The 13,161-nt window shown below is 34.4% G+C and overlaps 2 protein-coding genes and 1 long non-coding RNA gene across 3 annotated transcripts; 2 read left to right on the top strand and 1 right to left on the bottom strand.

The window, feature by feature from the left end:
* Window positions 1-2,371: 2,371 nt before the first annotated feature.
* On the bottom strand, window positions 2,372-3,491 carry LOC110921157 (E3 ubiquitin-protein ligase RZF1). Its single transcript, XM_022165433.2, has one exon. The coding sequence runs from the start codon at window positions 3,477-3,479 to the stop codon at window positions 2,442-2,444; it is 1,038 nt and encodes a 345-aa protein (XP_022021125.1). The 5' UTR covers window positions 3,480-3,491; the 3' UTR covers window positions 2,372-2,441.
* Window positions 3,492-6,666: 3,175 nt separating this feature from the next.
* Window positions 6,667-8,720, top strand: LOC110921158. The gene is made up of 5 exons (XM_022165434.2): window positions 6,667-7,156; window positions 7,269-7,346; window positions 7,960-8,041; window positions 8,140-8,273; window positions 8,341-8,720. Exons 1-5 carry the CDS (start codon window positions 6,893-6,895, stop codon window positions 8,539-8,541), a joined length of 759 nt encoding a protein of 252 aa, XP_022021126.1. The 5' UTR covers window positions 6,667-6,892; the 3' UTR covers window positions 8,542-8,720.
* Window positions 8,721-10,428: 1,708 nt separating this feature from the next.
* On the top strand, window positions 10,429-12,498 carry LOC110921159. The gene is made up of 3 exons (XR_002582228.2): window positions 10,429-10,573; window positions 11,086-11,152; window positions 12,266-12,498. It is a non-coding gene; the product is annotated as an uncharacterized LOC110921159 (long non-coding RNA).
* Window positions 12,499-13,161: the final 663 nt, after the last annotated feature.

Genomic DNA, 13,161 nt, shown 5'->3' with positions numbered 1-13,161 from the left:
CTAAACTGTCAAAATGACACAAACCACAGGGACTAAAATGACATTTAACTCTATATAGTATTTTGAAGGACGAGAATCCAAAGAAAGTTGGTAATTCATGAAAGCACTACTAAAAGTAGGAAGGATGAGTACATCCGTCCTTTTTCACGTAATAACTAGGTATCTCATAAATGAAACAACTATTCGGGTGGTCAGGACGGTCGTGTGATGAGAGCTCATGATGGGTAGCACACCGCCACGATTAACCCATCACGCGTGATGAAGAAGAAACACGTGATGTTCATCGTGTAAGTGATAATAGAGAGTTGGGTTTGAAATCTAGCCGTTGTTGAACGGCATTATTACCGTTTGGCATGCTTTAAAAAGAAAATTCTATTTTATATATATATACCTCTACAATTAACCTATTTATACACACTTTATTTCTTCCAAATACATATTTAAAACACCCAATCTTCAAGCAAAAGAGAATGTGGAAAAAAACGCTCGCTACAAAGAAAAAATTTAGGCCGCATATAAAAAAAAATTAGTATCATATTTATAGTTGTATATTTTTATGAATTAAGAATTAATAATCTAAATATATTTAAAAATTTTTTGAATTCTCACTTAGTGATGTTACATCTCATTTGGGTAGGAGGAATAATGCAATACGATTAATATTATTTTATAGATTTGTATATGTATTTTATATCTCTGTTAGTTTATTTATATAGATTTAAAACAAGTAGTACTGTAACACATCAATTTAATAATTTGCTAACCAATAAATAAAAAATGTTCAAGCATGTGACTGAAATGGATTGGATTCCTGTTAAAAATAATAATTAAAAAACATTGGTGGTCAAGTCTCCAAGATGGATTTTTTTTTTTTTTTAATATATCACTAGTGGGATTATGAATATAAAAAAAGTACGAAAAGTTGGTTTTAATTAATTCTTCATTTATACGAGTGTTGCTGCATCTTTTGTTGACAAAGATGTATGTATTTTCTCCTTGAAATACTATAATCTTATTGTTTCCTCAATGTATATTTGGTAATGGGTCTGTTTGCATATCATAGTGTAACGACTCAACTTTTGTTAATTGTCACTTGTACTTTTAACAGGTCAACTTCCAAGTTGTATTTTGTTGGTAAGAAGATATGCCTGAAAGGTAACATGTAATAAGTGACAATTAACAAATCACAAGTGACAATTAACAAAAAGGTGAAAGGAGCACTGTTTATTTTTTAAATTAGGACCGTTGTCAGTCAACAGCTAATAGTTAGGATTATTAAAATCCATTATTCCAAAAAATTCTTATGTTTATGTTAATGGTGAGACACTGAGCTCTGAATGGATTTAACTTAAAACTCTGTCTATTACAATTTGGATGTCTATGGTAACACATGTATTAGTCTATAGTAACACATGTGTAAATCTAAATTAAAACATGATTGTGACCAAGTAATTTTTTTTATTTCCTTATGTTTATGTAAATGACGGGATATTTGGTACCCCTCGATAGACTTAACTTAAAACTCCACTCTAAAATGTGGGTGTTTGTTAAAATAATATAGTAGGCTACTTGAGGACGTTAAATCTGAATTAAAACATGTCTTAATGTATACGATCACATGTAATAATAATAATAGTAATAGTAATACATCAAAACGTAAATAGGTAGATCAAACAATCGAAAACAAGTATAATACATAAAATATATTTTTATAAAGCTAAAATGGTGTTTATTAATTAATAAAACTTGAGAGATTATCTCGCGCTAAGCGGCAGTAATTCATTCGGTATCGTTTAGGCTCGCTGTGGTACCGGCACTCTACATGAAAAATTTTTTCCTCTTCTGGTGGGCGTGAAGCAAACTGCTCAAAGTACGAGCTTTTGTCTATGAAGATAAAGATACTAGAGGCAAACACTTCATGAGCTTTTAAATGCACTTTTAGTTGAGGATGAATAATGACCTCTTTGTTCATTACTTATGAGACATAGTTTTGGCATTTGACTATATATATGTTTGTAAGGGGTTGTCTATTTAGTTTTTAATGTGGCTCTTAATGGTTCAGACCTCTTATTGGTTCAGCACTTAATGGTTCAAACTCTTTGTTTCACGAGCAGATTTGTCTCTAAATGGTTAAACATTATACTGAGTCTGAATGGTTAAGACCTCTAACCTGAATTAAGCAGACATCTCTCTCTGAATGGTTAAGCATTATACTGGCTCTTAAAGGTTCAGACCTCTTGCTGGTTTAAGATTTAACCATTCAGAAGTTGCCAAACAGCTCCTAAGTTGTTAAGATGTTATGGCATTTGATGCAACCATAAGAAATAACTCAGTATAATGAGTATTTAAACGGAGCTTTAACAAGAACACATTGCAACACAATTAATCATTCGATCATTACAACAAATCATTTCAACAATCGGCAATAATATCACTACTAGCTAAAGAATGGTACACGAGTTAACCCTCGAGTCTTCACGACTCGTATTAACGTTCGCAACACCATTTGAACCAAGAGGTCGATACCTAGCCCGAAAAGGCCATATGTTTGCTAACCGTCTCCACCTCAAACACCTTCGTCGTCTTCTACCCCTACTATCAACCGATGAATCAAACCCACCGTCAGAAGACTCACTAGACCCGTCGGTGGTAACCGTGGGCACCGGAATCTCGTTCCGGCAAATGGGACAAGAGTTATGGAGTCTTAACCATGGCACAATACAGTTAGAATGGAATATATGGTTGCATGGTAACTCCTTTGCTTCTCCACCAACTTTAAAGTCCTCCATGCAAATTGCACAAGATTGTGAGTCATTTAGAAGATGTGTTGGTGTGATTTTAACGTTTGGTAATGCGTTGATTGCCGAATCCGGGGCCGGTAGTGGACCGGGCCTGTCGTTTTGCGTTAGTTCTTCGATTAATTCGTTTAATCCGGTCCCCGCGTAATAGTTTCGAGGATCAACCCCTCTTGGCACCTGATCCTCTACTTCATTATCATTATCATTATCGTTATCATTAACTCTAGGGAGGTTATTTGGGGTAAGAATAACCCAAGAACGTGACCTCGGACGGGCTAGAATTCCAGGACCCGGACCCCACCCGTCCATATCATCAAACCGCGAGTTTGAACGAATCCTACGCCTCCACGGTGGTTGGATTCCGATGTCGGTAAACCTTTCTCGGCGTCGGTCAGTTTGTGGAACATGAGGATCGAGCATAAGTGAGAGTGCTTCGAGTAAACGGGCTTCAGGCGAGGGGTCGAATTCAGTGAATTCGACCACAAGCCTTGGTCTAGCTATATCGATTTCATAGACAAACTGACCGAAACACCTCGGACACATGATCGGGGAGTTACCGGTTGCAATCCTCACGGTTCGGTGGCATTGGTAACACCAGTAAAGCTGGTAGGTCCGGCCACCGATGTCGATGGATCGGTCATCGGAAGCCGAAGGATGGTCTTGGTCTTGGTCTGATGGCATGATTAGGAGACCTTAAATTCTAAGTTATGTAAATTGTGGTGTGACACATGTGTATATATATGTATATAGTTTTGAACAAGTTTGGAATATGATGTCTCCTTGAATTTGATCCTAAAATGTATTCAATCAATCATGTCACGTGTTGAGAAAGAAAAAGATGGTGTGCGACTTACAAACATCTTGTTAAGTATTTGGGTTTAAACATGTGTTTGGGGAAAAGTATTGTATTCTTTACTTGATGACTATGTTTCATTCATAATTTCAACTAATTTATTTTTAGAGTAAATTACTTTTTGAGTCGTCGTGTTTTAATGGTTTTAATCATTTGAGTCCAAAATCAAAATGTTTAACATCTTGAGTTTCTAGACGTTTTTTATAACCTTGTGAGTCCTTTTGAGTCCAAAATTTAACCTTTTGAGTCCAATTTTTTTTAACAAAATTGGACTCGAACTGTTATAAAATGAACAAAATTGGACTCAAAACGTTATAAAATAAATGGCTAGGGACTCAAAACGTTATAAAATAATCTAAGAACGCATGATAAAATTGGGCCTATTGGACTTTTAATTTATTTTAGGTTATATATTAATGGTCTTGATGAACCCCTAAAAACTGCTTTTTGTTTTGGATCGTTACTGGGCACTGGTCAGCCCAACCAAGTCATCTAAATCGATCGACACAAGGCCCATGCCATCTTTTAATTTCAGTCCAGTAAACTTTGGCCTGTGACCTGTGTTCCACAGTCACACTTCCACTACCATACGTGAACAGTGAAGTAGGGATGAGTATTTTGTATCGAATTTCTCGAACCGAATTTACCTTGATATCGAATTGCTATTCACTTTTTGATGTTTTTAGTACCGGTACTTTCGGTACTGGTTCGGTACCCGTATTTTACCGAATTATTCCTTCAAATACCGGTCCTGTACCGGTATCGGTACCCATATCTGGCGAAATTCGATGCCAAGCTCATCCGTACAATGAAGTTGTGAACCTCAGGTTGTTTTCCCTTTATTCCACAACCCAAACACCTTACATGGTACTATTTGTTTAAATACTTAAATATATAATTACTAAATATTTACGTAATAATTAATAATACACAAATATAATCAGTGTTTAAAGAATATCGGTTTGATAACGTTCTCCAAAAATACCTTGCTAAAACCTGATGCATTGCATAGGTTGTGGAGGGTTCAAATGAGAAGAAATTCTTTGTAAGAAGAAAAAAGAAGAAATTTCAACCAATAGAAATGCTTCATTAGACTTCATTTAATATTTGTACTAAATGTAACTATAAGGGTATATTAGTAAACTTACATACATCATTAATTGGTAGTTTCATCTTTAATAACTAACTATATAAATTTGTAACTTATTTTTAAAATATATATTTTTCACAAAAAATAAAAATAAAAATTCATTTATAGTGTAGGATAAATACGAGGCGTGTAGGATAAATTACGAGTTGTGTAGGATAAATTTCAATATGTGTAGGATAAATTTCGAAATGTGTAGGATAAGTTTTGATGTGTGTAGGCAAAAATATTTAGTTTGGAGGATTATAGTCTTAATGACTAATTAATTAGTCAAACATAATAATAAATGATATGAGAAAAAAACTATTTAATGTTTTACAATTATACCCTTTTATTCTTTTTCTTCTCAATAAAATTTTCTTCTCAAATGAACCTTCCCCTGCATAGGTTAACCCACTAATAATAATAAATATTAGGCTTTCCTTGTGAGTATAAATTAATGCTCGTTTATTATAAATCTATTAGACCATTGGTAATGGTTAATGCCCTAAGACCATCTGTAGTGGTTACAAGTTTGGGCGTTTTTGGGGCTCAATCACGCCCATATCGCCCCCATCCCCACTACGCATGGGCGTGTTTGGTAGTTTTGTTGTATGGGCGTTTTTTAAACACGCCTAAAGGGGCTTTTGTTGTCCAATCACATTTCAGCTTCCATTTGCTTAGCCAATAAGATTTTTAAATGTTTTTATTTTATTTTATTTTACTACAAAACATAATGCCCAATAATGCCCTATCCCCACTACACCCATTTTAGAAAACGCCTAATAATGCCCCATTGCTGACTGGGATGCCACATGACGCAAAACGCCCAATGGTGAATATTGCCCACTACGCATGGTCTAAGAGGCATTTCAGTTAGACCATTGGTAATGATTCATGCCCCTAAAAGGCATTTTTTGATACATCAACACCAACTCATCGTCATTCTTTCTAGCAAAAAAACATATGTAATTGTTAATGGCTCATAATGCCCCTTCAATCAATACCCTTTTTTTTATTTCAATATTTTTAAATAAAGATCAAACAAAATAAAACCTTGTTGTGATATTTCCTTAACATTAAAACATAAATTATTTCATTAATATTAAAAAAGACATAAGTTATTTAAAATATTTAAAAAAAGAACTAGATGCCATATTTCTCTCGGATTCTTTTATACTTTTTTTCTGCTAATTCACATTGCGGTCCGATAAGGTGGTCGATAGGTTTCATCAACATTTCATAATCTATAGCCATTTATCGATCCTTTTTAAGCTGAAGACGTTCTTGTCTATACGCCTCCTGTTTTTGCTTTTCACTCTAGACATTTTTGTCTAATGTCAGTTAAATCTCCTAATACTTGAGTTGTGAGAACCATAAGAACTCTACCTTTCAAAAGGTTTTCCCAAAAAAATAATTTCTCAAAAATCTTAAAAAAAATCACTTGTTTCAGCAATTTTTTTTTTTAAATGCCGCATGCACAAATTTACATGAGATGTAAAAAAATCATCGTCGTAATAAAATTTACATCAGCGCGTAAACAAAACTTACATCAGGCAAAACTACCTACTCGATAATTTTTTTTTTTTTGCTTTTTCTTTATAGACGTGTTTATAATATTTTCATCTACTTTTGTGCAAAATATTATGCCCCAACTCGCACAGAAAGTAGGAGTTTTCATGGTTCTCACAACTCATGATGGTTATTAATTGAACCGAATCCTATATGTCTTTAAATCAAGTATCTCTTTACTTGTATCACTTTTCACACGCTCATAATGAATCAAGGTCAGCCTTCTTATCTTAAAAGTAAACTTTTTTAATTTTGATTTTTTTTTTCTGAAATCTTGTACATATTTCGACTAGGTTCTTTGTACGTTAAATTGACCGTTAATCAACTAGACAAGTGTTTCTTTCTAGATATTTTAACGGATATAACGAATCTCATTGTGGTGGCTCATGAGTCGTTCGTTAACCCATTTTTCCATACTCTCAAATTCAATCATCACCAACAACATGACACCTAAATTGACACTTACGTATTTGTCTCAAAACATTTCTCTTTTCACTTGATTGCTTTCAACTTGCTTTTGTCTTCAATCCTCAATCAGTCACCATGAAACCTCCCAGATTGCTCACCACTAATCCCTCTAGACCCATCCTGTTCACCCGACCCAAACCCGGTTCAAACATCAACTGGGTCTATGGCCGGTACCGGCCACCCGGTGTTAGAATATTACCGGTAGCATGTATGGCCACCAGCTCCACACATAACACCCATTTGGCCGATACACCGGCCGATGTTGCATCTTCCGGCAAGCTTCATAATTCTCCTTCTACAGGGAAGAAGCTTGACGGTTGGGAGGAGACAATTGAGAAGGTTATATAGTTATATATATATCTATATATATGTAGATTGTAATTATGTTTTTATGGTTTGATTTGATTGGATGATGGATTGTGTTGAAGAAGATTATATATTGTTGGTGTAGGTGATTTATAATTGCCGGTTCTTGGCTCTTTTGGCCGTTATGGGATCTTTAATTGGATCTTTCCTATGTTTTATAAAGGTATTTAAGTTAAATATTTTGGTACTAGCATGATTAAATTATCTATCATAATATTTGGGGTGAACCCGGGGAGTAACGGTAAGGTTGTTGTCATGTGACCTGAAGGGTAAGGAGGCATACATCAGGCCCAAGTTGGCCCGATACCCACGTTGTATGCGTTGGATTCGTGCACTGGGTTTGCCCTTTTTTGATGATCATATCTAGGGGTGTAAACGAGCCGGGCCGAGCCTGAGTCGGACTAGGCTCGAGCACGGCTCGTCATGTTTTTATGAAGCTCGAGCTCGGTTCGTGAGTAAAACACAAAGCTCGAGCTCGGCTTGAGTTATTTTGAGAACAACCTCAAACGAGCTAAAAGCTCGGCTCGAGCTCGCTTCAATATCGCTTAAACGAGCCAACGTTCGGCTCGAGCTCGGCTTGCCAATGTTATCATCATTATTATTATATTATATAGAAAAACTATTTTTTTTTGGAACGAGTCGTTTGGCTTTTAACCGAGCCGATCACGAGTAGCTCTCGAGCTTCTGGGCTTGTTTACATTACACCCCTAAATTCATATCTTTGATCAGATCATTTGTTGTGGTTAATATCTATGATTGTGTGTTATGCTATCCAGGGTTGTGCATATGTTGTGGCATCATTTCAAGAATATTTTGTGTACCATGGGAGAGGGATCTTCCAACTAGTGGAGGCCATTGGTAATGTTTTCAACATCCAAATATAAACATCTAATTGATCTTTTTTGAATTTATTATGTAATATATGTATATATGTACATATGGATTTTGTTAACCAGATGTGTATCTATTGGGAACCGTCATGTTGGTTTTCGGCATGGGCCTGTATGAGCTTTTCATTAGCAATCTTGATCCAAGCTCAGAGGGATCATCTACTCGCAGATCGAATCTCTTTGGCTTGTTCGTTCTAAAGGTATTTATATATGTTTCTCCAAATGGTATAAAGTGATTATTGTACTTACTGATGATGTATGTTTCAGGAAAGGCCAAAATGGTTGGAAATAAAATCGGTTAACGAGCTGAAAACAAAGCTCGGGCATGTCATAGTGATGCTTCTGCTAATCGGGTTATTCGAAAAGAGTAAGAAGGCCGCCATTCTAACCACTACGGATTTACTGTGTTTCTCAGGCTCTGTGTTACTATCTTCATGTTGCTTGTATCTGCTATCAAAGCTTCACTAGATGCACAGATCGATCTCACGGCCCACGGGTCAGCCAGGTGCACTAAGGCGGGCTCTTTCTCTTGTTTCCGCATATAACTGGTTTCATGTAAAAGTGATGTTTAGTATATACTTTCTATAGAGCATAATGTTGTGAATTTGTGTTTGTTTAATAGCTCGATTACAAGTAGTTATTACCTAGCTAATCAATCAACCAGTCACAAGTATCATGTGTCGCAATCAGGGGCGTAGCTTAGTTGATACCCGGGGGCACCTGTCCCACCCACCCCCAATGTTTCGTCGAAAATTTTTAAAATTATAAAGGATCGCCCCTCCAATTATTTTGCCTAAATATTTCTATATATATAAATCGCCTGAACCGATTTGGAACCTAATTAATCCTTTACCCTCTATGAAGAACTGGTTTTAACCCAAACAGGTTTGGGCCAAAAAACAAGTGTTGACTGTGTTTGACCGAAGCCGAAGTGGTTTGGGCCCAGAATCTGATTACAAATAGTCAAATTTCATATTTCAACACCACAAATGAAATATGAATGCTCTTGGGCCTAGTCATAGTCAAATGAATGCTCATGGGCTTGGTCATAATAGAAGCCCAACTTCTTCACACTTGGGCTCTTATGGACTTTGGATTTTCTTCTTTGGATCATCCAATTGACCTAAGCTTTTGTTGGATATGTTTGGTTTTAACTTAACTAGATAATGTTTGCTCAAAGCAAAGATTCATACATTTTTTCTATTGGGAAGTATTCAAGAAATATATCAAAAAATACAGGGGGGGGGGGGGGGGGACCCTATTGTATCGAAATTGGGGCTCCAAAGTCCAGATGATGAAGTTCTGGCTAGATAGTTGGAACAAACCCACCCAGAGTCCTTTCTATCCATTACTTATGAGCTAATAATTTCGAACCTAACCTAAAATATGTTTTTTATCTCTTTTTTTTCTATGCTAGTCTCCTTCAAGAGTTGGTTCAAATATGAGTCCGATAACTTTTGGATAAGCATCATCTTGGTATCTCTGTGTGTTATTATGTGTTTTAATTAATATGTATATTGTGGTTGTTTTTTTTTTTTTTTTTTGGGTATCATCTTGTTTTTTTTTGTTGTTTGGTTGTTCTTTTTGGTTGTTTTCTTTTTTTTTCTCTAGGCTTGGCATGTCAAGTCTAGAAGGGGTGTAACATTTCAGTTGCACTTTTGTGCTTATTGTGTTTTATATATTGTGGTTGTTGGCACAAGAGGACTTTAGTATATATAATGGGGGCGAGGATGCACACCATGATTTATTATTCTTTTAGTATTATACATGTGATTTAATCCAGAGCGTTCCTCAAGAAATTTGACATTGACCCTTATGATTTTTTTAAACTGGCCATATGAAAAATTTAAACAAATCCTTAAGAAAAAATATTTAACTTTTTAAAGTTATGCAAATCTAATCTGATACTAATAAAAGAGTATACTTAATACCACATGACATTAAGGAATAAAGAAATCGATCAAGTAAAAGTTAAATGGGAACATCGGAAGGGATCAGACACCACTTGGGAGTCCGAAGAAGAGATGAAACGCTTATACCCTTCCTTATTTGGTACGTATTACGATTTCGAGGACGAAATCCTCTTTAAGGGGGGTAGACTTGTAACTCCCTGAAAATATTAAATTATATATGTGTGTATACATGTATAATTAATAATATTGATAATAAAATAGTAAAAATAAAATTAGTAATAATTAACCTAGTTAAAAAAATTATGTTATAGAAAGATGGGAATCAAGGGATCCTAGCCATTTTACATATCTTAAAAACTAGAGGGACTAAAATTGACATTTCTTGAAAGTCATTTTGTTAAAACATGGATAAGTTCAAAACACACTGTGTGTGTGCAATCCCTTGACCGACCAACATACAGGAGGAGAAATAGAGTTCTTCCTACAAACCCTAAATTCACTAAATATCATTCAAAATCAAAGAGAGAAACAGAATTGAACTCGATTCAAAGCTAAATTCGTGATCACCATAGTTAGTAGATCACAAGGTATGTTTAATTTTGATATTTGATGATGTTTTGATTTCTTATGAACTCCCATAATTGAAATTCTGGTATGAAAGTTTGATGTTATGGTATAATTGAGGTGATTACAAGTCTAGGAACAAGCCCTAGATAAGAAATTAGTGATTTTGTATCATAACTTAGTGAATTGATGATTTATCATATACGTAGTATATGGGTTTTTGAGTAAAAGGATGGACACTTGGATGATAGTGATGAATTGATGTTATTTGATTGTTAGGACACAATTCTAGATGTTCTTTATGCATATGAGACATATGATTTAGAATATGATGATTTAACATTGTTAAAATTTTTAATCATGAACATGATAGTGTTAGTATACTAATTTCGCCCACAAGATGTTCGACAAAATGCTTAAATGAACTTGAAATAAGTGAGAAATATGAAAGAATCACTTAATTGATTAGTTAGAAGCATTGTGTGTCGTATTGAAAGATGAGTTCTAAGCGATATGTTCAAATTGAATTCTATAGGCAATTTGGGTGGATCATCAAGTAATCAAGGCGGAACGAATAATCTTTTAAAGGGAAAGCTTTAAAGGTACGCGGTTATATGCTTCGTAAATTTTCGCTAGTGTCTTTATGTTATTTACTTTGAAAGATGATTGAATTGTTATGAAGTTTGGTTGTTACTAAAACAGAGGAATTCCGTATGTATTAACCGAACGGAATAACTAGAGTATAGCGATAAGTAAAAATGCAAAAGTTGTGGATTCCACTATAATGTTCAAACAGGTCAAAATGACTTGAATTATATATGTTTGGTTGTATGAAAGCGATGGATTTTTCTTACAAACCAAACGCGTCAAAATAACCAAAGTAATGAAACTTTGGTGATATAAAGCGATGGATGTCGCTAAGAAAGCTAAACGTGTCAAATCGATGTCTTGATGTAAACCGGGAAGGTTACACGATTAGAGACTTTGAGATGACGACCGGATAATGAATTAATATTCATTATAGGCGTTAGCCGAAAGTTGGATACGCGTGATATAAGTCAAAACTCAGGTATTGAGTATGACTAAAATAAGCACAATTCCGTATAAGGAATTCGTGTCAATAATGTTCGACTAAATTGTAGTCGAATGGATCAACCAAAGATAACGGGCACATAAACCTCATAGTTAAGCCCCTAGTATTTGTAAACATCCGAGTTTGTGATGTTAGTGTAGAACGGATAGTTATTTTGATTAAATTGATGTTTAAAAACATAACGGGTCAAAATAACTTGAAATTATTATAAGCCGAGCGCTTAAATTTAAGAATTTTATTCATTCATAGGTTGGGTTTTAATTCCATATTATATAGGATCAAATTACGATCACGTAGGAAGAAACGTGACTTAACTCAGATCAATATCGAACAAGTTATGCTTATTTTCGTAAAAACTAGTTTGGCTGAATAAATGCAGGTCTGTATTAGAAACATTCTGTCGAAATGTCTTGCTCGCCCCCCCCCCCGACAGGGACCACTGAAGTTGGTCGCGGCCCGCGACGGGTGTCGCGTCACGCAACATTTACTTTACATCCCGTCGCGACACGCGACGGGTTCTAAATCCGGCCAAAACTGCATAAATTGTTATTTTGGTGCTGTGGACTTGTTTTTGACATGTTATAAACTTAATAACTAATGTTTGTGATCACTTTGAATATAGGTAACTATGAACATCTTTCGGATGGCGATCAAGTTTGCTAGAGGACCGAACACACAAACCAACGAAGCTTCCACTGCTACTTTATATAGTAATGTTTAACTTTTTGGTTTTATTTTAATTATGTAATCTTTTTTTATATTACTAGGTTGTGGACCCCGTGTGTTACACGGATTGAATAAAGAAAATATCTCATGTAAATAAAGATGATAAATACCATAAAAAATGCTTAAGACTACCCATAATAAGAAAAATGTCAATTTCTTTGAATTTTGAAGAAATCAAAATAAATTAACACAATTTAAGATGCTAATACATCGTATATAATTATTGCTATTTATCAATATTTACATAAGTTAAAACTTACAATTTAGACAACTCATTTTATTAATGAGTTTCATTTTGATATCATGTTTTGTTTTTTTTTTATGCAAAGAATAGTATAATTTTATTTTTTTTAAGTTAACACAAGATTTTTATACTAGTGTTTAAGGATTTTATTCCATGTATTTTTTATGTTGCTATACCGAATTACGGTATCGTAACGAATCAAATTGATACCGATCGAAGCTTAATTCCTGCCGCATTGTACGAGGGATTCTACTATTTATAACCAAAAAATTATTTATCTGTTACTATTAATAACTTAAAAAACTAAACTCATCCCATAATTTATTCCACTGATCAAATGTAAACTCAAGGGGCTATGTAAATATTATTTACAATAATGAAAAATAGCTTATATATATGAGTGATCGTAAATAGATTACAACCATAAGTTAAATAGAATTTAGTAACTATATAAATTTAATTTAAATTCAAAAGTGTATATTCGTTATTCTTCAACCTTCTATAGCTATATTCAGCAATAATTTATATTTATATTGTATATATACATA

This window comes from Helianthus annuus, chromosome 17, assembly GCF_002127325.2.
Source record: "Helianthus annuus cultivar XRQ/B chromosome 17, HanXRQr2.0-SUNRISE, whole genome shotgun sequence".
Taxonomy (NCBI): Eukaryota; Viridiplantae; Streptophyta; class Magnoliopsida; order Asterales; family Asteraceae; genus Helianthus; species Helianthus annuus.
Note: the sequence above shows the minus strand (reverse complement) of the source record. Positions and strands in the feature narration are given on the sequence as shown.